At 39.3% G+C, this 27046-nt stretch overlaps 1 protein-coding gene across 4 annotated transcripts in view; it reads right to left on the bottom strand.

Moving 5' to 3' along the window:
• Positions 1–27046, bottom strand: part of pdm3 (pou domain motif 3) — a 265904-nt gene that overhangs the window by 10193 nt on the left and 228665 nt on the right. For 3 of the 4 annotated variants that reach the window (XM_065230870.1, XM_065230868.1, XM_065230869.1), the window contains exons 3-6: positions 15917–16130; positions 15533–15835; positions 14352–15282; positions 3291–3826 (exon numbers count right to left, since the gene is read on the bottom strand). In XM_065230870.1, the coding sequence (XP_065086942.1) occupies positions 3291–3826; positions 14352–15282; positions 15533–15835; positions 15917–16130 (1984 nt within the window). Of the gene's footprint in view, positions 1–3290; positions 3827–14351; positions 15283–15532; positions 15836–15912; positions 16131–27046 lie in introns of those variants that run through there. The other variant, XM_065230871.1, reaches the window with a different exon arrangement.

Below are 27046 nucleotides of genomic sequence, written 5' to 3'. Positions count from 1 at the left end.
CATGTCGGCCCTATCACCATCATTGCGACGTACTGCCCCAAGCAAATCACCATCAGGGACGGGTCGGCAGCAGACCTGCGGAAGGACATCATCAAACTAACTCGACGGCGCGAAAAGTACATCATTGCTGGCGACCTGAACGCCAAACACCAGGCTTGGGGCAATAGTCGACGCAACCAAAACGGCACCATCCTCAACGACGACCTGCAAGAGGCTCGATACACCATATTAGCACCGGACTCTCCCACCCGGTTGAGCCGGTCTGGCGTTCACTCCACCATTGACATCCTCATCAGCAACATGGGAGACAACATCTCGCTACCTGTGACCCATCAGGAGCTGAGTTCGGACCACTATCCGGTGGTGGCCGAAGTAGGCTCATCTGTCAACCGATTCCAAGCTCCCCGACGCAACTACCATCGTGTCATCTGGGAGCAGTTCCAACACTGTGTCGACTCCACTGTCGACTACGGTGTCCTTCCGGAGACGCCCGAAGACGTTGACCGGTGTCTGCGTTCCATCGAGGAGGCGATATCCCGGGCCAGGGACCAACACGTGCCAGTATCCAGACAGGTGAGCAATACTCTGAACCTTGATAGAATTACCAAAGATCTCATCAGACTCCGTAACTCCATCCGAAAGCAATACCAGCGTTCTGGTTTGCGTGTCTTGAAGACCCATTGCAATCGTCTTACAAAAACCATCCAAGCCAGGATGGTGGACCTCAGAAATCAAGATTTTGCTAACAAAATCCGCTCTCTCCCAGATTGTGCAAAGCCCTTCTGGAAACTAACGAAAATTCTTAAAAACAAGCCCAGGCCCATTCCACCACTGACCCCACTGGATCGTCCCGGCGACCCAGTGGTTCATCTCATAACTCCTGAAGAGAAGGCTGCCGCGATAGGTCAACATTTCGTCAGCTCCCATAATCTCGGACAAAACATCGTCAGCCCTCATGAATCTGAGGTTGCTGAAAATGCAACCAATCTTCATCAGATTCCTAACATTTTTCCAGAGGAATCCGAGATTACGGCTGACGAACTGTTGGCATATATCAAATCATCTAAAAACATGAAGGCCTCAGGTTTCGACAACATCCTGAATCTGGAACTCAAACACTTGAGTTCCAGACTCTACAACCATCTGGCACTGATTTTTAAAACTGGGGACCCCCAGTGATTCATGAAGTGCTACTGAATCCGATCAGTAGCGTTGCGGCTTCTTCCTCCTTCTTCGGTGAATGGACGCTCATGTGGGATGCAGCTCGCTGTTTGCGGGCAACCTTTCGTTGTGTACTGGAGAACAATGTTAAACGCCACGTGCCGAAAGCATTGCTGCTGCTGCTGATGATGATGACAACTGACCGGACATAATCACACACGGTGATTGAATAAGCACCGTTCGGCGAGACCGGATGGAATTCAATTTTAAAATCTGTGTTAGGAAAAGCGCTTTTTGCAGGCAATCGGTGATAATTTTGATCGCCATTGCAACAGTTGTAAATTTGTGTAATTAAAAAAAAAGACATACTGAAAATTGATAAAGTGTTCATTTAAGCAGATTTGTAGAAAAATTTCCAATCGATTGGCTTGAATAGAATTAAAATCCATCCGCTAACCAAAGACTTATAAGTGGTCATAACCTGACCACTTTTCATAACGCGGTCTATTTTAGATTTTTTTTTTTTTTATTGCGCTCCCAACATGTTGCTGAAAGACGTAATCCTTCGTCACAATATATTGTCCTTTGATTTTTTTTTAATCATCAATTCATTATCTGTAGATATGCAGAATCTAGCTTCGACTGCCTGTGTGTAACATTATGGACAAAATCTGCTGGTAATCATTTTTTTACAAGTGCAAGTAGCATGACTTCAAGAGTAATTAAGTGATGGCTTCAAGCATTTTTGGCAATCGGAGTACAATCAATCATAGCACAAGTGTGTCTCCAGTATATCATGCGAGACTTCTGTATCACACTCGGCTCTTCGTTTGTCGCCCCCTCAACACCTTGCAACGAATAGTAAACGGGTGGAATTCGTATCTTTTCAAATTTCTTGCACCACCAAGTCTTTGTTTGGATGATCTTTCTATTATTGGATAGCTTTCCTTAAACACTGCAAATATTTTTCAGTCCGTCTCCAATTGTTGTGTTTTATCGTAAAGTGGCATAATTCTGTGCAGCACCTAATGATGCGCATTTTGCCAATATTTTGCAGTATATTGAGATTTCTTTTACATGTAGATTTTTCGGATACACATGTGTATCATATCGATCCATTTTTTAAATTCACTTTAAATTAACTATAATTTATAATAAATTTCGAATTTTTAAAATTAAGAATCTTAGCACATAACATTACTTAAGTTTTCACTTATGTTCCATGTTTTCTCAGAACGAAGAGAATTGTGTTTCTCCTAATTTGCTGGGACTCCGATACGTTTCTTCTTGTTTGTTATAATTTAAAGGGGGGGTCATATCAATATGGGTCGTAGCGACTAGAAATTAAAAAATCGAGCAATCCAATCAATTTCTAATTCAAAAACACATTATCAACTCGGCTAAGATTGCAAAACTGCATTTATGCTACTGCTCAACCTTCAACAGTCATTTGACTAGCCCATTTTCAATTGATTAACGATGATGATGGCGACGGGAGCAAGAAATCAATGTGTGATCCCAATAAACCCTTCCATTTCAAATCGATATGAAAAAAAATCTTTCCTCATCCCAGTCGCATTCATCAGCATCTAGCAGAAAACTCTCGCGCCCGTGCTCTTGCGCTCTAATAATAAATAAAGCACCGCACTTAGGCAACTGTTTAGCGTAAATTAAGCGTTAATGGAGAATGTCAAATTAATTGACTCGGAAATTGAAAAAAATCGTTCCACTCCTGCTGTTTACTCCTCTCACACACATATATAATCGATCCGAATGGGTATTTGTGCGGATGGCACATTCAGTTCAACGTTAATAATAACTCGTAACAGCTCGTAACTAGCAATAATGGTGTGTGACATCAACCGTCTTCAATCCGTCCCAGCGTTCTTCTTGGCGACGTCGTGGCCGTCGATCGGGACGCATTATATTATGCGCGTATCATCAGCTTATATTGTTCTAAATTAGCTATAATTGCCTCAAGTGTTTGCAACCATTTCTCGAGTTAATTGTGTTCCGTTGATGAGTGCCTTTTCGAGGTTGGCACTATTTCCCTGTGTGAGTGTTTGTGTTTCTTCGAGTGTATTTGTGTGCATTAAAATCGGAATAAAAAACGAAACCTTATCGCTTACTTGGAGAGTCTTCTAGCTCGTTGTTGGTGGAATGATTGTCGTCATCCTCTTCGTCGTCGCCCTGCGAAAGCTGCACGGATCCCGCAGGACTCATCTTTCGTGGTGGGGGTGTTAGACTTCGATGCCGCTTGGACGACGACGAGCCCGCCGAATGGGGGGAAATCTTCTGCTCCACGTCGTCCAGGGTGAGCGAAATCACTCCCGGTGTAGTGCAGGTGGACGAAGCGGACGGTTTATGCAGACCCTGTTGCTGGTGCAGGTGCTGATGTTGGTGCTCTTTCGTTAGATGACTATCGCCCGACGTGGAGCATGACGAGGCGGAGGAGGAACCGGCTGCTATCGCCGAATGCGTCGAGTTGTGACTGGATGGCACGGGATGCTGCTGGTGGTCTCTCGCATGATGATGGATCAACGGCTGGGGCGAGATGGATGGATTGAAGTGCAGCGATGCGGGATGATTCTTTTGTACTGATAGGGGCGGAGTGGAAGGTGCCTGTGACTTGGTCACCGTGATTTCACCGTTCGAGGTTGTGATTCTGGAGATGGTAAGAGAAAGAGTGAGAAGATATAGCAGTTAGACACCTGTAGAATTTCGGTTTTGGGGTTCATCATTCAGTCAGAATTGGTTATAATCACAAGCGATATTTCGATACTGTATTTAGTTGAAATCGGTTCATCTTTGATAACGTGACGGCAATCTTTGAACATTTGTCGTCAGTAATAAATTTGAACATGCCTTGATGTTACAAATCACTGCTGAATTTCCTTTTGAGGAATTCCGTTTTTCACGATATAACTAGGTGCAACCAACTAAAACAGGTGCAAAATCAAACATTCGAAATTGCTATTATTTCTTGCATTCCAAAACTTTTTGAATCAATCGTAAACTGAAATATTTTTCAGCAGGTGAAAAATCTAATTACAAGTAAACAGCACGGCTTTTTTAAAGGTCGCTCAACTACCTCTAATCTTCTAGAATATGTATCTTTCATTCTTAAAGCGTTGGACAGTGGCAAGCACGTTGAAGCGCTATACACCGACTTAAGTAAAGCATTTGACCGCATCGATATACCATTATTAATCCTCAAATTGCAGAAGATAGGAATGGAGCCTGGACTTTTGAATTGGCTTCAATCATACCTAACACATCGTAAACAAATAGTCCACTTTCAAAATAAACTTTCAGAACCAATTTCAGTTACCTCTGGGGTACCCCAGGGTTCTCATTTAGGCCCGCTTCTTTTTATTTTGTACTTAAAAGGCATTTCCTACATACTTAAAAAAAATAAAACTGCTTGTATATGCAGACGACATGAGGCTCTTCATGGAAATAAGTAATTCTAGCGATGCAGAAGAATTCCAGAATGAAATCAATATATTCCACACCTGGTGTAGTAAAAGTCTACTTCAACTGAACGTAAAAAAAGGTACCGCAATAGTATTTAGCAGAAAAATTGAAACACCGCATATTGAAATATCATTAGGAAACCAAATAGTAGAAAAATGCAAAATTGTAATTGATCTAGGTGTAATCCTAGACCAAACTTACTTTTATAGAACATTATAATGCTATCATTAGTAAAGCAAACAGAATGCTAGGCTTCATTAAAAGGTTCAGTCATAATTTCGAAGACCCATACACTATTAAGCTATTGTATACCACATATGTAAGGCCAATTCTGGAATACTGCCACCCGATATGGAATCCATACATTTTCATACACGATGAACGCATGGAATCTGTCCAAAAACAATTCCTTTTATATGCCTTACGTAAATCGAATTGGACTGAATTTCCATTACCATCTTATGAAGCGCACTGCATACTCATCAATAAACAAACACTTAAGGAGCGCCGCCAATGTGCAATGCTTTTCTTCATCAACGACATCATTTCAATGCGCATAGATTCGGCAGAAATTCTCGCACAATTAAACTTTTACATCCCTTGTCGGTATCTTAGAACACGGAATTCATTTTCTGAAAAATCGTACAGAACAACTGCGGAACTATTGACATCACTATGTCCACGCAGCAAATAAAATCTAAACTAAAACAGAATAGAATTAATGCATAGTATGTAAGTAAACATTGTAATAATCATTATATGTAGTCTACACTGGCTTGACGAAATGAATAAATAAAAATTATTCTGGTCGACATTTGTAAAAAACTATCTTCAGTTCCAACGCAACAAGGACTTTTTTTTCCTTTCTTAAAGCTGAAAGTACATTTCAACCAAATATTTCACTTGATTTATTCAACTACTTGGTCAGTTCCATACATTCTAGGCCTTGTTTAAAAGATACGAATATAAATGCTATATATGATGCAGAAAAATACTAGGAAACTGATATCAGATATTTGAACAATAAACAAATTATATAAATTAGGATGAATAGTCATTAGCATTTTTGGTGAAAATGAGTTATACATTGGAATCGATTGTCAAGTACCATACCTTCACAATGAACAGGAAAATATTCCCACTTTAGTCAGAGAATGTCGCAAAAAATATCAAAACTACAGCGGTAGAGGCAACAACAGCTCAATTTCCAAAGCTATCGACTAGCGACGTCAGAGGACGACTTGAGTATTAAACAATCGATAGAACTGAACATCGAAGGTACGTGAGCAAACCGGCGACCATCTCTTTTGCCAGTGGTGGCTGAGGGAGATACTCCTCACCATTCCTCCTCAATAGGGGAGTTTGATAAAGGAGATGATCAACCGGATTCGTGGCTTCCTGAAAATTGACCATGGCTGACCATACTCTCTATATACAATTTTTAAAACTGCCATACTCTATAGGAACTATCAACTCTATACTTTCATCGTATAAAATGAGCACTTTAAGTCTGATATCTGACGTTAAGCATCTCCAACTATGTAAATCGTTAACTTCTAGCATGAAGTAATACAAACATGATTAGTTAAAGTACCAAATCTACGTAGTCCCTTCCACAAGAATTCCTCCCCATGACTAGTTTTTGCACCTTGACGTTGGTGGGAGGGCTTAATCGCATGTCATAATGGAGTGTTGGAGATGGTGGCTTTATCATCTTTAGCTCATGTCGGGGCAGTGGGCCGTCATGGGCGGGCGTTGTGGATTAGTGAGCCTTCCGTCTCTGATGAACCATGGCTTGAGAAAACCAAAATTCTAGCCACTAGTGACAGTTTCACACCTGTATATATGTTATATGTTATATATTTGCCAGGTATATTTTTGTCAATTTTTCCTTGAACATGTTTATTAGGGGCGCTAGCCATATATAATTTAAAGATTTTCATATTTTTTTCTTAATCATGATAACTTGGGGCGCAAGCCATTTAAAAATTAACATGTTTTTTAAAATTTATGCCGTATGCGTAGTGCGTATAAAATAAATGAAATTCAAAATAAAATATGATATGATATAATAATTGGACCAGAAACTAGTTGGTCTGACAGTATTAATAGCGAAGAGGTCTTTGGTAGTAAATTTAGTGTTTTTCGATGTGACCGCGATTTATCATTACCAGGTAAAAAATAAGGTGGTGGTGTACTTATTGCTGTGAATGCTACATTTCAAGCTGAACAAATTGCTAGTGAAAGGCAAAAAGAATTTGAAGATGTGTGGGTTAAAATTTTAATAAACAATGAAGAACATCTTTTCGCTTCTGTCTACTTTCCTCCATACTTTTCCAAAAAAAAAAACCAGCTTACGAAAAGTTTTTCACTAATGCAGAACTGAAAATTCAAAGAGAAGATCCAAGAACCAAAATTCATATTGATGGATATTTTAACCAGAATACAGTTAATTTAATACAGGATAGTGATAATGATTCTCTGCTGTTACCAATTGTAGGTGCAAACGATACTTTACAATTCGTCTTTGATAAAAGCACCCACTTAGGACTTCATCAAATTAACCATGTTCGTAACCAGCAGATTTTATGTTTACTAATTGTATAGAAGATTTTTGAATTGTAGAAGCAGCAATTCCACGCCCAAGCGTTGTTGATTTTGGATTAGTTTGTGATTTTAAAAAAGCAATTGTTCCTGAATTTCACAGCAGACTGAATAACATAAATTGGCAGAACCTTTTAAAATATGAAAACGGTATTGACAAGGCTGTTGACATATTTTATACTAACTTATTCAATATCATTGAAGTATTCGTTCCTAAAAGACTAAAGAGAATAATGAACAGAACAAAATATCCTATGTGGTATACACAAGAAATCAGAAATATTAAAAACAGGAAGCAAAAAGCACACAAGTCGCATAAAAAGTTTAAAACTTCACAAAATTTAGAAAAATACGTTGAAATTTGCGGAGCACTTAAGGCAGAAATATTGTCAGCATATGAGAATAACAATTCAAGAGTAGATAACAATATAAAATCTGATCCCAAAACGTTCTTTAATTTCACGAACGAAAAATGAAGTCATGTACATTCCCATCACATATTCCCAACATATATAAGAAATCCAGTAATGCTCTCGATTTGAACTATTTTTCTTACCTACCTGTAGGGTAAAATGGCGTATCAGTTAATAATATCACTGTTAAAGAAATTTTTATGACTCTTGAAAGTCTCGATGCCAGCAAAGGACCTGGTCCTGATGAAATACCTCAATTTTTATTGAAAAAAATAGCAACTAGTTTTGTTAAACCATTGTTTTGGCTTCACAATTTATAAAATATTTAAATCTGGCAAACGGTCAGACATTAAAAATTATAGAGGTATTGCAATTATGTCATGCATTCTTAAAATTTTTGAAGCAATTGTTAACCAGAAAATATTTAACCAGGTTAAGCATTGCATTTTAAAGGTCGGTCAACGTCTACTAATTTGTTGGAATTTGTAAACTTTTCTATTGAAGCAATGGATAGAGGTAATACCGTTGAAACCTTATACACTGACTTTAGTAAGGCATTTGACAGAGGAGATATTCCCTTACTTCTTTTTAAATTAAAACGTTTAGGAATGACAAGTACACTTTTAAAATGGATTGGATCATACTTGACAGAAAGAATACAGATGGTCCATTTTAAAGGAAAAATGTCCTCGCCAGTTAATGTTACCTCGGGAGTTCCACAGGGATCTCATTTAGGTCCTTTATTATTTATTTTATTTGTGGATGACGTGAAGTTTGTGTTGAATCGCTTAAATGTGCTCATATATGCTGACGATATGAAACTGTACTTGGAAATCTTTAACAATTCTGATTTGCTACATTTAAAAAATGTAATTGATGTTTTCTACAATTGGTGCGTTAAAAGTCTGCTGGATATTAAAGTTAAAAAATGCAATATTATATCTTATTCCGGCAAACACACTACTCTAGATTTTACACGTACTCTAGGAAACCAGCTGCGATAAAATAAGGGACTTAGGAGTAATTCTTGACTCGAAGTTGACATATGTAGATTATGTGAATACCACAATTCACAAGGAAAATAATATGTTGGGATTCATAAAAAGATTTAATTATCATTTTTAAGACCCATAAACCATCAAAACACATTATATAGCTTACGTGAGATCAATTCTCGAATATTGCAGTGTGGTTTGGGCTCCATACCATGAAATTATATAAATCGTATAGAATCAGTTCAAAAACAGTTTTTGTTATTTGTTCTTAGGAAACTAGGCTGGACTCCTTCCTTATTATGAGTCCCGTTGCATGTTGATAAACACTTAAAAAACGAAGAGAAATTTCCATGATTCCCTTTGTTAATGATATTATTTCACAACGCGTTAACTCAGAAAAAAATATTAGCAAGCTTAAATTTTTTACGTACCTTCACGCATGCTAAGAACTCGAAATGCATTTCAACTGTCACCTCACAGAACGAATTATGGTAAAAATAGAACAATCAATAGAATGATGAGAGTGTATAATAATTTTTGTGAGCGTATAGATCTAACGATGTCTAAAGATACAGTAAGGAGAACACTAACTGCTAGGTTTTCATCTCGTTGAGCTTAAAACAATTTTCATTTCTTAGACATTTGTATATGCAGTCTACATTTATTGACAATTTCAAATAAAACGTATGTTTTAAAATAGCATGTAAGGCAACAGCACTATTGTAAAACGGTCTACACTTTCATAATTATAGGTAACCATTTTTCATAGGATATTTTCATCTTGGTCCCCCTCTTTTCATAATTGGAGGTGACAATTTTTTATTTGATATTTTCATCTTGGTCCCCCCCCCCCTTTTCATAATTGGAGGTGTAAATTTTTCATAGGATATTTTCATCTTGGTCCCCCCTTTTCATAATTGGTGGTGACAATCTTTCATCCCAAGTAACACATAAAACATCTTTTTGAAAAATAATTAGAACGGCTTGTTGTGTAAATGTATTATAAGTGATGCAGAAAACATCCCACGTTATATATGAGGTTTAAAGATGTTTTCTTCATACTTCCTAGATTCAAGATTTTCCAAACCAGGTTTCTTTTGTTTTTATCTTTAAATGTTATTTAAACTGTTTTAATACCACTATAAAACTTGTCGTATACAAAATCAATCTTAGTTGAATTTATAAAGTTCTTGAAGAGATTCTGTACTTTTCAGATTGGCGTGTACATTGACGGCGCCATTGAGCCGGACTGTCTCTTCACGCAGTGATTGACAGTTTCTTATGAGGTATTCGGAGGTTTGTTATAAAGAAAGTTGAAAACACTTTTTTATGACATCTCATAAATTAATACAACTGAAAATGAGCAGGTTGTCTTGTAAGGAGTTGAAAACACTTTTAAATAACATTCTGGCAGTTAGATTTACGGTTTGCTGTTAATAAAACGTCTTTTTGACGTATCGAAGGCGTGTTGAACGAGAAAATAATTTTCATGCCGTTGGCAAAAACATGATAGATACTTATAACTAACCTCTCATCAAGCGGAGTTGGTCTAGTTAGGAAGTAATGAGTCTACCACGCCAAGGACCAGTGATCGAATCCCATGCTCAGGTTTTTTTTATTCTTTTTTTTTTGTCGCTGGTTTTTATGATGTTTCCAAAACATGATATAAGACCAGTATTTAGTTGTATAAGCTCAGCGTCTTGCGCTTTTTAGGCTGTATATATGTATTAAATGATGTAAATTAAAGTATTATTGCTTCTTTACGTAAGTTATTAAAAAGTATTTTCAACTTCTTTATGACAAGCCGTATTGTTTGGCATACGATATTTTCATCTTGATCCCCCTTTTCATAATTGGAGGTGTCAATGTTTCATAAGATATTTTCATCTTGGTCCCCCCTTTTCATAATTATATTTGGTGGTGATAATTTTTCATATCGTATTTGTGTCTTTATCCCCCATTTACATAATTGGAAGTGTCATTTTTTCATATGATATTTTCACCTTGGTCCCCAGTTTTCATAATTGGATGTGATAATTTTGCATATGATATTTTCATCTTGGTCCCTCCTTTTCATAATTGTAGGTGTCATTTTTTCATATGATATTGTCACCTTGGTCCCCCCCTTTTCATAATTGGAGGTGTCAATTTTTCATACGATATTTTATTTTATTTTCCCCGAATTTTAAAAATTGGAGGCAGGCTTGCAATTGCTCATTACATCTAAAATACTATTTTTTGGTATTTTGAAACAATGGGATACTATGATAATAATTTTTATTTGTAAGATGCAAGAAGAGGTGGAAAAGTTTGTATAATTACAGCTAATCGCTAGTTGTGACCTTCTGAAAGCAAAATTTAAAAATTTTATATGTCATATACAAACTTTACCACCTCTTCTGGCATCTTACATTATAGTATCCCATTGTTTCATAATACCGAAAAATAGCATTTTTGCTGTAATGAGCAATTGCAAGCCTGATTGGAGGTGACAATTTTTCAAATGATATTTTCAAAACAGGATGGTCGTCACCTTACTTTGACTAGCCACGACCTTGGCGCGCAAGCCATTTTAAATTTAACATTTTTTTTTAATTTTTCCGTTAACTTATTTACCAGGAGCACTATGCATTTCAAATTTATCATTTTTAAAACATTTTCCTTACCATGTTTACCAGGAGCGCAAGTGTTCGAATGTAACTTAATAATGTGCAGTGTATTTTTAATATTTAGCATTTACGGTGAAATATTGCTCTCATTTAAGCGTGTATAAATATATTTTTTTCTGGATTGGATTGCTCTATTTGAACTACTTTGTAAACTTTTTTTTCGGTTTGGAGCAACGTAGTCATCGACTACCCACAACTACCCACTACCACAACACTGCATACATATTTCATAATTTGTTTGGACCCCCCCCCCCCCCCCTCAGTAAGGAGGCATATCACCATGGTATATAGACAACCCATTAGTTTTCTGGATCTTGAAATTTCTCGTTCTCAAAATTCATGGAAATTTAGAGCAAAATATTGAGTTCCAGAGGGGGCACTATTCCCAAACAGTTAACGAGATTTGATTGATGTAAACACTATAAGCCCTGGAGAAGGTGATATCTCTTTATTATACAATTAATGTGTGCATGAGTAAACCCACATATCAAATGGATACCTGAAGTGTATGCATATGCATACTTCCAGCATCCAAAATCCACACTTTTGATCCTGGCACGTATTTAGTATATGCATAACTGCTTTTCTACAAATGTTTCTTAATCGATCTCACCAAAACATATTGCTTTCAGCATGTTTCTTTTCTTCTGATCTTCCTACGGGTCTTCTCCAGTGTTGGGCCATACAATTTCTTCGGTCGGCTCATTGGACTCCACTCCAACAAATTCTATCGTGTGCACACACATTCACAAGCCAGCAGCAGGCCCTCAAGCAGTCAGTCGGAGTACCGTTGGATGCAGCGCTTTCGATTGAAAATCCACTTTCAGTCCGCTTAGCTGCACTTGATTCGATGAATCTCACAAATTCCCATCACAAACTAAAGCAGTTTCCCATTTTCCGTACCGAATTTTCACCGCAGTAGGTCTGTTTTTTTTCATTTGTCTTGTTTTCAAAGATCAAAACGACATTATTAGCTAAGCTTTGTCAATAGTTGTAAATATTTACATGTTGTGCATTGAAGACTTCCGTAGAATTTGCGATAAAAGCAGCAACAACCAAACACATCAGTTTACAGCGTGACCTACTCCGATAAATCTAAAATTGACACTTCGAGCATATATTAAATTGTTCGCAAATGCCTCTGTTCTGGATAAAAGTGTTTGTCAAAATTGATTCCTTGTCTGTCAGAAATAAGAACGCGTGAATTGCAGGGTTATTTTAAAATTGTTCATCTGCAAAATTTGACCCCCATATAGTAGAGCTGTTGGCCTCTGCTGCCCAATTTGTTTTTATTATTTTTTTTCCTTTGGTTTGTTTTTTCCGTCGATCTTGTTTTCCGTGCTGAGCACCAATGCTACCGACGTGCCAGGAAGGCAGCTCCCACACCTGGACCCTACCTATCGACCCATCAACTCATGAACCGGGGACCAACGGCTTTACTTCCCATCCGAAGGAAGGCGTGATCAGAGATGTTATGCCTCAGAACATCCCGGCGGCGCCGACTGGGATTGAACCCAGGCATGCTGGGGTGAGAGGTAATCACGCTTACCACTACACCACCGGCGCCGTTAATTTGTTTTTATTCTGCATGCTTTATTTTGAAAGCCAATAATACAAAAATGATGGATTTTTTTTATCTAGATCAATTATCAATTGTCTAAAATCTAAGAAATTTTCTAAAACCATTTTTTTCGTGCTAACGGTTTCCCATTTTTAACAAAACTAGGCTAGCTGAAACGAAAACTTACGAGCAAATTCTAGCCCATATGTTAGAAAAATTCGTTCAGCCTAAATCTCGTCACAATGGAATTTTCTGTTTGAGGTTAAGAGCATTTTTTTCAATGAAATATTATTTTTTTTTAACTGAAGCAAAGAACATATTTTTTAACAAAACTTACCATGAAGGTATTGGAAAATCGAAATAGGTTCTGCTCGCGAGTGGTTGAGTTTCTTGCGCTCTTGTCACGATTTTTATTAGCTTGTCTGTGTGTTTTCCGTCTAAAAACTCTTTTTCGGTTGTGTGAAAAAAAAAACATGAAAAATGAAGATTTTTAGCGGTGGTCTCATTAAATTGATAAAGTTTGCGAATAGTTCTGGTGTCGTGTTAGACAACATCGATCACTGGTAGAAGTTCGAGAGAATCTGGCAGACCAGAAATGTGGAGGATCTGAATCTGATTATTGTCGTTTTAACAGCGTGAAAACGAGCAAAAAGTGCTATAATCAGGACATACTAAAGAAAAGTTCAAAACCGAACAAGGACGATCTACGGAAGGAAATTGCCGCGTGAAGCACGGAATCACAGAACAGAAGGGAAAGTGCAAACAAATCGGTGAATCAACAAGTGGTTCGTTTTTCTGCTCAACAAGCAATGTGTTGTGGTACATAGGTGAAAATTCGGTAAGATCCTTCCATTGCTTTATTTTATGATTCTTCAATATTGTACAAATATTTACACATTACACACAACTACACATATTAACTCGGAGCGTTTGGTACGGTATGTCCACGCATCCTTCTGCCCCTGTAGATTCAAGAAATGTTCCCATTTATTTCCAAGAATCATCTTTGTGGCAAATACAACGCAGTTGACCTGGCCGTATTGATGTTTATATCATATCTCAGATATGCTGTAAACATCAATTAGACAAAACAAAAATATTAGACCTCATCTAACCTAATCATTTTCCAGGATGCTTTCTCGTACTGGCTGCGTTTGTCTTAGATTAGATTCGATTATATTAGTTTAGATAACTTACCATGAAGGTATTGTTACCAATTTACTAATTTAATACCAAATGTTCATTTAAATGGAAGATAACAAGTGTATATTTCCAAACATTTGCGCAAAATTTGTTAAGCAATTCGATTATTTTGTCCCGGCTCTATCAATTTACCCCACCAGAAGGCTGACTTGGACTTTAGAGTATAATGAAAAAAATTACCATTTCTTCATTTATCCCACCACAATGAAATAGTTCTAAATTTAAAAAGGGATCATCTAAATTTGGAACAACTTCGACGTACACTCACCTACTGATCGCATTATCCGACGGCGAATGGTGACCTGGGCTGGTCAAATTCTTAGCCACCTGAATGTGTCCTCCTCCTCCACCACCGTTACTGCTGCTGAGTCCGCTGATGACACTGCAATTGCTGCCACTGCCGGTACTGCTGTTACTTACACTGCACGGCGGTATGCTGGGTGAGCTGGTCCGCTTCATCTGAGGAGATTTCTCAAACACCGACGCAAAACTGCTGCTAGGTGGTCGTGAAGAGGATTGCGCTGCCAGCGAAATAGGCGACGCCACCTTTGGAGATTCTAGCTTGATGCGCATTTCCGGTGTGGACCGTTCCGACGGCGTCCTTTCGTGGGTGGATAAATTTTTAAACTTATCCATCACGTGCAGCGCCGAAGAAGACGACGATGACGACGACGACGGTTGGTGATGGTGAACTGACGATGATAACGACGTTGTCGATGATCCCGGTTGGTGACCGTGGTGTAAATGCTTGGACTGCTGCTGCTGATGATGATGCTGTTGATGATGGGACGTCTGTTGCTGCTGCTGCTGCTGCTGCTGTTGTAGATGCATTTGCTGCTGATGCTGTTGCTGTTGCTGCTGGTGGTGATGGTGGTGTGAGTGATGGTGATGATTGCTATTGGCGGCGGCGGCTGCGGCCAGCGCGAGTTGGTTCGTAAGCAGACTTGTGGTATTGATTGCACTATTGACTGTGACTGGGGATTCGCGGGTTGCCACTGCGGCCGCTGCTGCTGCCGCTGCCGCAAATGCTGCATTGCCCGGGTGGTGCGGGTGGTGGTGCGCCGATTGGTTCAGCATCTCGTTGAAGTTGTTGTTTGCGACGGTATTAAAATTTAAACACTGCAATAAATTTTCGCTGCTCATGTTGGAAATCACCTGTTGCCCCACGGGGATCGTCAGAATGGTTTGGGTGGCAATTCCTGCGTGAATAATATCAGTGATACGATACGTTGTGAGTGGTATGTTTGTGTGGAAAACAAATGAGAGAAGGGTGTTAATATATCGGTTAAGAGATGAAAATTGATATTCGTGTGAATGGAATTCAAATGGGTGGGGATGAGGGAGGTGGTAAGCTCGTTGTGAACACGTGCTTTTCTGCGGTGTTAAATTGTTGACACTCATTCTACACGATGTTCCTGCTCATGAATGAATGAATGAAATTGTACTCACCTTGTGACGTCGGTATCAGCAGCTGAGCGCCCTGAATCCCTTGGACAATCTGACCGGAAGCGAGAATTAGTTGTGGCATTTGGGCGGCAGCTGCCGTCAAAGTCTGTGGGACCGCACCCAGTGCTCCCATCACCGACGAATGATTTTGTGCTCCAAGGCTGAGATTCAGCGGAGAATTGTTAAGTAATGCGGCCGCTGCCGTTGGTAGTCCGGCCGTCGGAAGTCCCAGTCCGGGTAACACCGCCGCTCCACCAGTCAGCTGTGCCAGATTTTGCAGCTTCTGTAGGTTCAACATGTCTTGCACTGTGGACAAAAAGTGTGACTCATGCAGATCATAAGGGGAGTCCGGTTGGGGGGTGGTTTTAGAACTCGATATGTACTCACTAGTTCCATTCAGATGCACCTGGGCTGCCGCGGCAGCAGCTGCAGCTGCTGCAGCTTGGTTGCTCACCGGGGATCCACCCGTCGGCAGGGACAGAGGCGACATTTTTTCACGGTTCCGAAGTGCCGCGGTTACCTTCGAACGGTTTGACGCTTGATTCAATTCGTCCAGCAGTGGACTGTTTGATCGGCTACAATTATCACTTCTTTCACGGTCCTGCAAATGAACAACAAAATACAAAAGAGGGGTGTGAGTTGAGAAGGCGGGCGAAACATTGAACGAGTGCGAGAAAAAGGAACGCTCTGCTGGCGACACTATACCGTCTGCTCGTGGTAGGCCATGGACAACCATGACGACGACGACGACGAATGACAGTAATGGTCGACGAGGAGGCGTAGAAAATCGTAAATGTCGTAATTAAGGAACGGAAATTAAAATTGACAAATTTCAAAACTCGTAATTAGTCACAATTATGTTTCATTATGTGGGACGAAAAAAAAAAGTGAGCTAAGTTTAATGTTGTAACGTTCGGTAGTGTAGAACGGTTGACTGTGGTTTTGCTGTAGCAGAAAATGAGAGAAGAAGATTGGCAGCGATTAAATATTTTAATGGTAAGTAACCATTGCAAAATCAATCTGACCCAGTACTGTTAGTACTAGGAAAATGAATAGTTGATTGTATTTATTGAAACAAGCATAAAGTTAGGACGGACCAAATTTCAAGTAGCTTAACAAAAAAATAAAAAGCTGTTAAGCCTCCTATATGTTGCAATAATAAAATAAAAAGAATGACAGGAGTATTAGAAACAATCTTAAGAAGATGACGGGTCCGTCGTAGTGGTTAGCACCCAACACCTAGTGCTTGTAAATTATGATAGTGCTATTAAAATTACGGTATCGTGCGTAGACTGTGTTAATCTGACCATCCAGAAAAATTGACGAGTGAATATTTTCCATTCAAATCAATACATTCCTTGTTCTTGCAATTATGATTTCTAGTACGGCACAACCACTAATCCAGAGAAAATTCCACGAAAATGGTCGTAGCTCAGTTGTATATGAACTGATTTGAAATCCTCAACCAGCAGCAGACTTGTGATAGACTCTAGTTTTTGTGAAAAATGTTAAATATCAGATTTTCATCCTAGATTCCAAAGAAATGAGCGGCAAAATAAATGCACGTTTGTCATAACCTCAAAAAATCCGGAGCATTTCCGGTGTCTGGCAGTGCCTGCAATTTTTAGCATAATATCAAAAAAAAACTTAATCGATTTTCCCGTTGAATGCTTCCAGGTTCATCAAAATCGGTTAACTATTCTTGGGACTGCGACACTTTTAAGTTAGCCAAAATTTTGCTATTGCCGAATATTCAACACAACTAGGGGAGGACGGAGTAACACCTGATTTTAAAAATGCTGTAAAATTTTAACGAATTTTGTCCAGTCAACTACTGAAAACCTCTTCAATTAAGGATTAGCAATTCACGCGGAGCAGTTTTTCACCATGTTTATGATGGTGCGTTAGATGGTCAGATGATGTTATGTGTACTTTTAGTGGAACCGCGATTGTTCTGTTACCCGTGTTATGGAGTTTCAATACCAGGTTGCAATCGACAGAATGCGATTATGTGTATCATAGGAGACATATGGTGAGACATATGAGTATCATAGGAGACATATGGAGTTTTCCTTTATTGATATGTTTAACATTATGTGTACCAATCACATGACATATTACTATAATCTCATTGATGTAACGTGGAGCGTTTCATACGGTACATGTCCACGCATTCTTCAACCCTTGTAGATTCACGAAATGCTTCGTTGTTTGAATATTTTTATTTGAACTCGAATTATTTTGGCAAATACAACGTAGTAGGCTTGGCCGTTTTGATATTTGTGTCATGTCTCAGATATTATGCAAGCATAAATATTGAAAAACAAAAGTGATAAAGCTTCATCTAACCGAATCATTTTCCAGGATGCTTTCTCGTACAGGCTGCGCTTGTATTAGATTAGATTTGCTTAGATTAGATAGATTTGAAAATTTATAATAGCAACATAGGGTTACGAACGGCTTTAGATGATTCCTTGAAGAGTCCAAAAATGACCGTCATGTGGCTGATATGCCCTGTCATTACTAGTTTTCTAGAACACAAATCTCGCATACTGTTGCAACATTGCTCCCGAGCTCCCTGTTTGCTGCGTAAACGTGAAGTTCAAGTTTCATAGTTATATGTTTTGATGGAGCTGATCATATCCTATTCCAAGCACGTGAAGCATATCAAGACAATTAATCTTCACACTCTAACTGGCTCGATAAAATCTCCATTAGCCGATTAACTTGACATTTATTGTTACTGATAAAATATCTGTTTGTTAGCTGAGCTCTCAGAAATAAAATCAGCAAACATGGTTAAACTTCTCGACTGTTAGAATCTCGGCAAAAAAAATTAAGTGTGTAGAGCCCTCAAAAACATTCTCCATTCTCTACGACGAGCGATGTTAATCATATTCCTTACTTTGAATAGGGTCTTCCCGCTGCTTAAGGTGATACGGTCACACATACAAAGCAAAACTGCTTCTTCATGTTTTCTACGATGCAGCAAGTATGGAGAAGCAAATTTCTCGTAACATTCTCTTAATTGGAACATGATTTTGATTCGGAGCTTTTGTAGTGGGCTGAGCAGTTTATTTTTAGTTCCGCTATAACTATTTATGGTTTGACCAATTTGCATTTTCATCCACTACTTGAAAACTTCCTCAGTGGCTAGTACACCACTGACAGTTTGTGATAATTGTAAATCAAACTTGCTAACTAACTTTAGAGAGAAAGGACAGAAAAATTTAAGCTGATAGGGAAGTAACTCACTCTTGTGATCTGCTCAAGTGTAAATTTTTAATAGTAGGATGAACACATAACTCAAACGGATACCATCCACTAAAATTTCTTCATCTAACTTACACTTTTCATTTAAATCATCTTCTTTTGTCCACAACACTAAATATCTGTCAATTATTACAATTTCAAGAGCAACGCTTTATTATCTAGCGCAAATTTGAGGAAAAATAACCTTCTTTATGTTACAAGCTGCGATATTACAAAGCCTCAAACATCAATTATCATAGTTTAATAATCTCCGCTTCCCCATGAATGGGAAAACTAAAAATGTCAGTGTGAAAAGCTTCTACACCACACGAAATAATGGTCAGGGAATTGTTAGAGTTAAAGTATAATCCAAAAATGCCTTGTAAAGCCATGACATTTGCAGATTCTATCAATCATGCCCTAAACAGCAATTTTGCTTTCCTATCAAAAACTAATGCATTTTCCAAAATAGCCTCTCCTTCACTCATGTCAAATCAAAGGGTACTCATCGGCACTCCCACCTTTACCGACTTGAAAATCCTGCATTGATTTTGTAACTTAGATAATTTGAAATTCTTAGACGTTGGAACTGTTATCGATTTTCCGATGGTTGATGATCTATCTTTCAGAGTTTAGACTTTTCAGTATGGCCACTTTAAACGATAGTTTTTTAACTGCCCAACGTTTCGGCTATTGGTCGAGCAAATCAATTCATCAAAATCAATGATCAAATATAATTAAAACTCATTAAGATCATACCTGGCAGCATGGTTCACAAGAAAATATCCAAAAATGATCCAATGTCACGCTCTGTTATAAAACCTAAACACAAACAAGATTCAAAAACCAAACCGTACGAAAATGCATCCATCAATTGCATCCTAGCAAGTTGGCTACGAAACAGTCAAGAGGGTGGAAGGAGAAATTTAAACAGACAAAAAATCAACTTCCAGTCAAATTTTTCGACGATGCAACTGCTGCACGGCACACGATGACGACAACGGACGACGATGAATCAAAAATCATCATCGTCAACCGATCAGAGAACCATCAATGGCTGCCTTTGTCCCTCTTCTGTCATATTCTCCGCAGTACAATTCGCCATTCAAATAAAGATTGAAACTGTCGATTCAGTGTTAATTATTTGATTTAATTATTGAATTTTTTGCCCGTTCCCGAATGCCATCGTACCATCGTCAGATTCGGCTCAGAAAAAGACTCGAACCCGTCGGAATATCGAATCCCAAACATTATTCATTATTATCGTTACTTTTGTCCATTGTATTTTTTTTTTATTGAAAACCATTCATTCGAATTCATCTGCAGCTACCAGCGGATGATTCTCAGCAGGCGAGGATGGATCCTTTCGGTGCATAGACTGCTACGATTTTCATTTAGCGGCTCCTCCGTTGCCTGCATCATGTGTCATTCTGACTTCATACAGGTAGCGTAGAAAAAAAAGCTCCAACTCCACAGTCCGAACCATTTTACATCCCAATCATTCAATTGCAGTGGGGACAGCAAAAGACAAAAAATTGTATCAAGTGTGCTATTCCCTCTATGTGTATGCTTGACAATGCAGCCAGAAATTATTTGCTTTTTGCATCAATCGCATGCATGCATCCCCAAGTTGCGTTTCGACCGGAGCCCTCTTTGTTTCGTCGTCGTTCCATCGTCCGGCGAACACGGTAGTAGGCTTTGACACACGGGACAAACGGATCTGGATGAAATTTCAATTCTAATTTGGCATAATTTGGTGAAAATGTTTGAACAATTAGTTGCTTTGTTAAAGTACTAATGAAGTGTCGTGCGAATTTGATTTTTTGTTCGTTTAATTTTTCAAAATGAATTTTATCGCATTTTGGATCATTTCGCGAGTAGACGGAACGAAATTATCATATCAGTCCATTGTTGATGGCATTACGACACCTGAGTTTTCCAGTCGAGCGAATAGTGGTTCTGTTTTAATTAGAAATTGAACCGTATCTATTTAAGGCACACATTTCTCACAGAAGCACAACTTCATCAATCATTCTAATTGCATGCAGCAAATTAGCTCCAAGCAAAGAAAATTTGCTCCTCTGCAATATTCAAATAGGAACTCTCATACACATACGAAAAAAAATCCCCGTTCGATACGCTCTGTTTTCATTTCCCGATTCCGAACTCAGGCTTGTCCTTTCACAACCCCATCTGCACACACCACGCCGGTCGTATCGTAACGTCAGTCAACTTCGACTCAGTCAGTCATCTAGTTAGCATGGAGGAAAAAATCACATTTACACCATCCAGAGCAAGCATCTAGATTTTTTTTTTACTTTCCTCATTGCAACCCTCCTCATCACAGTGAGCGGCATGGTTCGTGATGCGTTCATTGCTGGAGGCTCATATTAACTGCATTGCACACCTCTCTACCCCTCCCGTCTCAGCACGCCCCTTCGAAGTCTCTTTGGATTTAATAAAGTTATTGACACGCCACACATCGACCGTTTCGCCGCTTCGGAAGAGCACATACGATTGCATGTAGCGGTCGGAGCGACTCCGTCCAGCAACCAGGCACAGGACCAATGGCCAGTGGACGAGAATCTAGCACTAGACGACCATCCGACCAACTGGTCGAATGGTGGTGGGGGTGCGATGTCGCTACTTGATTTTTTGATCTTCCATGTACGATGTTCAATCTATTTTAATTATTTCACCAAATTAATGAACGTTCATTCGCTTGCCATGCACCGAAGCAAGCGTTGGAGAGAGAGAGGAAGTAGGTATCCTAGTTATACCTATTGATGAAGATGGGGTTCTGCCTCACGAACACATTGACACATGGATAGGAGAAGGACGATGTTCAGTTTCAGCCCATGCAGATTTGCATCCTCCCCGCTTGATCCTACACTGGTGAGCTTTGGTCCGGTAATAGCAACGGTCGGTCGTCAGGAGTTTCGCAGGAGTTTGAGCATCATTATTAAGTCGAAGGTTGTGCATGCTCCTTGCTGGGGCAGATTTCGCTATCATCCGAGAATTATCCACGGGCTGATGGGGATGGTACCTTTGCTTTGCTTGTTTCGTAATCACGTAGAAGTTGATTTCGGTGGCCATGGGGTGGAAGGAAATGAGTATCTGATGAAAAAGTAATTTCGTAAGTAGGCTTCACTATAAACATGCAATCTTTCTGCGTTTCCAAGAATAATCGTGAAGGCTTCAGAGTCTATGCAGGCTTTGGAAGGACTTATCCGAGTGAGTACATTTCCATTGTATACGTTAAAAATATCAGGCCATGATATGAAAAAGGTTTAAAGGAATGAAGTGGAGTACGACAAAGTATTAATAATTGACGTAGGACTACGTATTGTAGAATATACTGGGAAGAGCCTACTTCCGTCATCTCGAGAAGCATCATCTAATATATTTATGATTTCGACGTGAACGAATCAATCACACGTTTGGTAGTTCAAAAGCTACTTAATAATAGCTAAAAGAACGCATAATACTAATACTTAAATACAGCCTTCTCAAAAACAAAAGGAGAGCTCCTAGCGGTTCCATTGATTCTGCCTTCCGTATACCGAAGCTCAATTCAATGAATTGAAACTCGTATGAAGGAATTGAAATCAAGAAACAGTATTATATTTTAAACAATATCTTAACAATGTGTTACTCTTTACCAAATAAAATTAGAAGTGATCATTGAGAAAAAACATTTTTTTGTTCGAACCGTATTTTCCATACAAAAAAAAGTTTTTTGTATTGAAAATACCGTCCGATCAAAATCAAGAATATGGGTTAAAGAGTAGGTTGTGATTAGTTTGACGGAAATTAGATCTTAACCCTAGCTTAGGTTGTATTTTTAATGAATCACTTGAATCGGATTTGATGCAAGATTGATATGGATCTTCAACTATAATTTGGATCAATATTAAACTATTGAAAATTTATCAAACGGTATAGAAAAAATCAACCAATACAGGTGTGGATGCCATGAGTATCGAGTGTTAATAGACGAACCGAACGCAAATCTCTAACACGGACGTTAATACAAGGTATCAAAACATAAACACTAGCTTTAATTAATCTTTTTTATTCGCGTTTTAAATATAGGTGCTTTCGGAAGAGTTGTTGCATATCATAAGGTGCTAATACTAGTGATCAGTTTAAGTTTGGAACCCCACCACAGGTGGTGCTACAAAATCAAACCTTTTAGTTTTATAATATAGGGATGTGGAGTTATCTGTATGGAGATGTCAATAAAAAAAAAGCCATATTTTGTGCACTCATATACAGAAAACCGTCAAAGCAGGCAAATGTAATATGAATTAATTGAAAGTACGTTCAAAGCTATCCTCAGGTTCATTGAATCTTTGTTCATTTTAGAATCCTCATCAGTGGCACAGCCAGGATTTCAGTGGGGGATGGAAACTTTTTTGAGATGTTGCGATGAACTTCCAGAGTAGCCAGAAGAAAAAACTCCCGGAAATAGATGGAAGAAACTACCGGAGGATGCCAACCGACTCTGTCAGGAGATAAATATCCAGGAAAAGTCATTATAAATTTCCAGCGTAAGTCGGAAGAAACTTACAGATAAAGGAGTTGGTTGGAAATGCTAACATGAAGCTTTAGTGTGATGATTTATTAGCTAGAGAATGATCTTTAGAAGAGGGTAGGTGGATAGTTCCGTTAGAGTACGGCAGTATGAAAATTGAATAGAAGTTGAAAATGAGCGAAGGGCCATTAAAGCGACAGTTTACAAGATAGACGCACATTTTTGCCTAGCCCGTACGATGTACGCGGGGACTTGAAGTATGTCTCCAAGTCCACAGACATACTTCAAGTCCCCGCGTACATGTCTGTCTGTCTGTCTGTCTGTCTGTCTGTCTGTCTGTCTGTCTGTCTGTCTGTCTGTCTGTCTGTCTGTCTGTCTGTCTGTCTGTCTGTCTGTCTGTCTGTCTGTCTGTCTGTCTGTCTGTCTGTCTGTCTGTCTGTCTGTCTGTCTGTCTGTCTGTCTGTCTGTCTGTCTGTCTGTCTGTCTGTCTGTCTGTCTGTCTGTCTGTCTGTCTGTCTGTCTGTCTGTCTGTCTGTCTGTCTGTCTGTCTGTCTGTCTGTCTGTCTGTCTGTCTGTCTGTCTGTCTGTCTGTCTGTCTGTCTGTCTGTCTGTCTGTCTGTCTGTCTGTCTGTCTGTCTGTCTGTCTGTCTGTCTGTCTGTCTGTCTGTCTGTCTGTCTGTCTGTCTGTCTGTCTGTCTGTCTGTCTGTCTGTCTGTCTGTCTGTCTGTCTGTCTGTCTGTCTGTCTGTCTGTCTGTCTGTCTGTCTGTCTGTCTGTCTGTCTGTCTGTCTGTCTGTCTGTCTGTCTGTCTGTCTGTCTGTCTGTCTGTCTGTCTGTCTGTCTGTCTGTCTGTCTGTCTGTCTGTCTGTCTGTCTGTCTGTCTGTCTGTCTGTCTGTCTGTCTGTCTGTCTGTCTGTCTGTCTGTCTGTCTGTCTGTCTGTCTGTCTGTCTGTCTGTCTGTCTGTCTGTCTGTCTGTCTGTCTGTCTGTCTGTCTGTCTGTCTGTCTGTCTGTCTGTCTGTCTGTCTGTCTGTCTGTCTGTCTGTCTGTCTGTCTGTCTGTCTGTCTGTCTGTCTGTCTGTCTGTCTGTCTGTCTGTCTGTCTGTCTGTCTGTCTGTCTGTCTGTCTGTCTGTCTGTCTGTCTGTCTGTCTGTCTGTCTGTCTGTCTGTCTGTCTGTCTGTCTGTCTGTCTGTCTGTCTGTCTGTCTGTCTGTCTGTCTGTCTGTCTGTCTGTCTGTCTGTCTGTCTGTCTGTCTGTCTGTCTGTCTGTCTGTCTGTCTGTCTGTCTGTCTGTCTGTCTGTCTGTCTGTCTGTCTGTCTGTCTGTCTGTCTGTCTGTCTGTCTGTCTGTCTGTCTGTCTGTCTGTCTGTCTGTCTGTCTGTCTGTCTGTCTGTCTGTCTGTCTGTCTGTCTGTCTGTCTGTCTGTCTGTCTGTCTGTCTGTCTGTCTGTCTGTCTGTCTGTCTGTCTGTCTGTCTGTCTGTCTGTCTGTCTGTCTGTCTGTCTGTCTGTCTGTCTGTCTGTCTGTCTGTCTGTCTGTCTGTCTGTCTGTCTGTCTGTCTGTCTGTCTGTCTGTCTGTCTGTCTGTCTGTCTGTCTGTCTGTCTGTCTGTCTGTCTGTCTGTCTGTCTGTCTGTCTGTCTGTCTGTCTGTCTGTCTGTCTGTCTGTCTGTCTGTCTGTCTGTCTGTCTGTCTGTCTGTCTGTCTGTCTGTCTGTCTGTCTGTCTGTCTGTCTGTCTGTCTGTCTGTCTGTCTGTCTGTCTGTCTGTCTGTCTGTCTGTCTGTCTGTCTGTCTGTCTGTCTGTCTGTCTGTCTGTCTGTCTGTCTGTCTGTCTGTCTGTCTGTCTGTCTGTCTGTCTGTCTGTCTGTCTGTCTGTCTGTCTGTCTGTCTGTCTGTCTGTCTGTCTGTCTGTCTGTCTGTCTGTCTGTCTGTCTGTCTGTCTGTCTGTCTGTCTGTCTGTCTGTCTGTCTGTCTGTCTGTCTGTCTGTCTGTCTGTCTGTCTGTCTGTCTGTCTGTCTGTCTGTCTGTCTGTCTGTCTGTCTGTCTGTCTGTCTGTCTGTCTGTCTGTCTGTCTGTCTGTCTGTCTGTCTGTCTGTCTGTCTGTCTGTCTGTCTGTCTGTCTGTCTGTCTGTCTGTCTGTCTGTCTGTCTGTCTGCAACACTGCATAGTATTCGTGAATCGGTGTGATAAGTGCTGTTGCACTCATACGTCGTGTCCGACGCTTATACGTCCGTTGCTCGAAAGCATGTGTCGAAGAAAACGATTTGGTAACCGATTTTATTATCGCTGCTTTTCTCCTCCCTTCCTTACATTGGCGAAATGGTGAGCGATCATCCGAGCATTGAGCATCGTTTGCTCGTTTTCCGCTCTATCGTTGCGTCCGTGTTTGGAATTTTTCGTTACATGTCTGAATTTTGATTTTTTTACAGATCATTTTGTTCACTGTACTTCAAGAAATAAAAAGGTAATTGATCGCGCACGGACAGGAACCAATTTGTAATTGAGTGATAGATGGAAATAATGCTATACGATCGATTCATACGATACGGAGGTAAAAGTACGATAGACGTTTATTTATTGTAACATAACAAGAACAGTACATAACAAGTAATGACAATGATACGGGGACAAGTGGTGACATCTTTGGGTAGGTACAGTAGCTATTTTATGTTAAGGCAGTAGTAGCAGCCTGCACGAACAGTAGTTCAGTAAGAAACGTACTCAGCCAAAACTACTCCAATAAACCTTGAATATTTGATACATCAACAATCAAAATTTCCGAAATTTTGAAGGACATACTAAAAAGATAGAGCCCTCCGAGTAAGGAAGAAAAACTACGGTGCATGCTTTATTATTGCCAGTACTGCATGTGCGTCAAATTATATCGTATCGTGGAAATGGGCAGAATCGGTCTTTAGCGAAAAACCCACACAAAAATTAGTTTCATTTTATTGACAAGAAGATTGGTGGCTTATTTGGTTGCGTTTATTTAAAATAAGACCTATTTGAGAAAAACGCCTTTTCCTTGAAAAACATTAATATTTTGAAATATAATGAACTAAACTTTTAGAAATTTTGCTCATTTTTAGTCATAATATAAATCATTCATATTCCACTAATTTAACTAAAATTAGTCCACTAGGTACAAAGTTGAAAATCGTGCGTTTTACTAAAATACAAATTATTCCAATAAAGTCCAAAACTAAAACGATAAATCTATAAACATCTTTTGAACCACCAGCCTACTAAAATACAAATTATTCCAATAAAGTCCAAAACTAAAACGATAAATCTATAAACATCTTTTGAACCACCAGCCAAGTTTTAAAAAATATATATCTATTCAGAATGTTTCAAAAAAAGTTCCACTGGATGTACGCTCAATTTTGCGATACACTGTATGTGAATATTTTCCGGTTGCCCACGGAGAAGTGATCAGATCCTGACTTGAGCCGAAATGCATCATATGACTCCTGACCGTCGTCTTGTGTTTATGTTACTTCATACGTGAAGTTTACGATTTTCAAAGTTGGTTGGAAATGCTATCTAACTTGCAGCTTTAGTGTGATAAGTTATTAGCTAGATAAAGGTCTGAGAAGAGGGTAAGTTGATAGTTCCGCTAGAGTACGACCGTATGAAAATTGAATAGAAGGTTAAAATGAGCGAAGGGCCATTAATACGACAGTACTAGCAACAATCAATACGAAACTAACGATTTTAAATTGGCTCACC

The sequence above is a fragment of the Ochlerotatus camptorhynchus genome, unplaced genomic scaffold (genome assembly GCF_037179485.1).
Source record: "Ochlerotatus camptorhynchus isolate MF236.1 unplaced genomic scaffold, CSIRO-AGI_Acam_v1.1 ptg000334l, whole genome shotgun sequence".
Taxonomy (NCBI): Eukaryota; Metazoa; Arthropoda; class Insecta; order Diptera; family Culicidae; genus Ochlerotatus; species Ochlerotatus camptorhynchus.
This window is presented reverse-complemented; position numbering and strand designations above follow the sequence as displayed.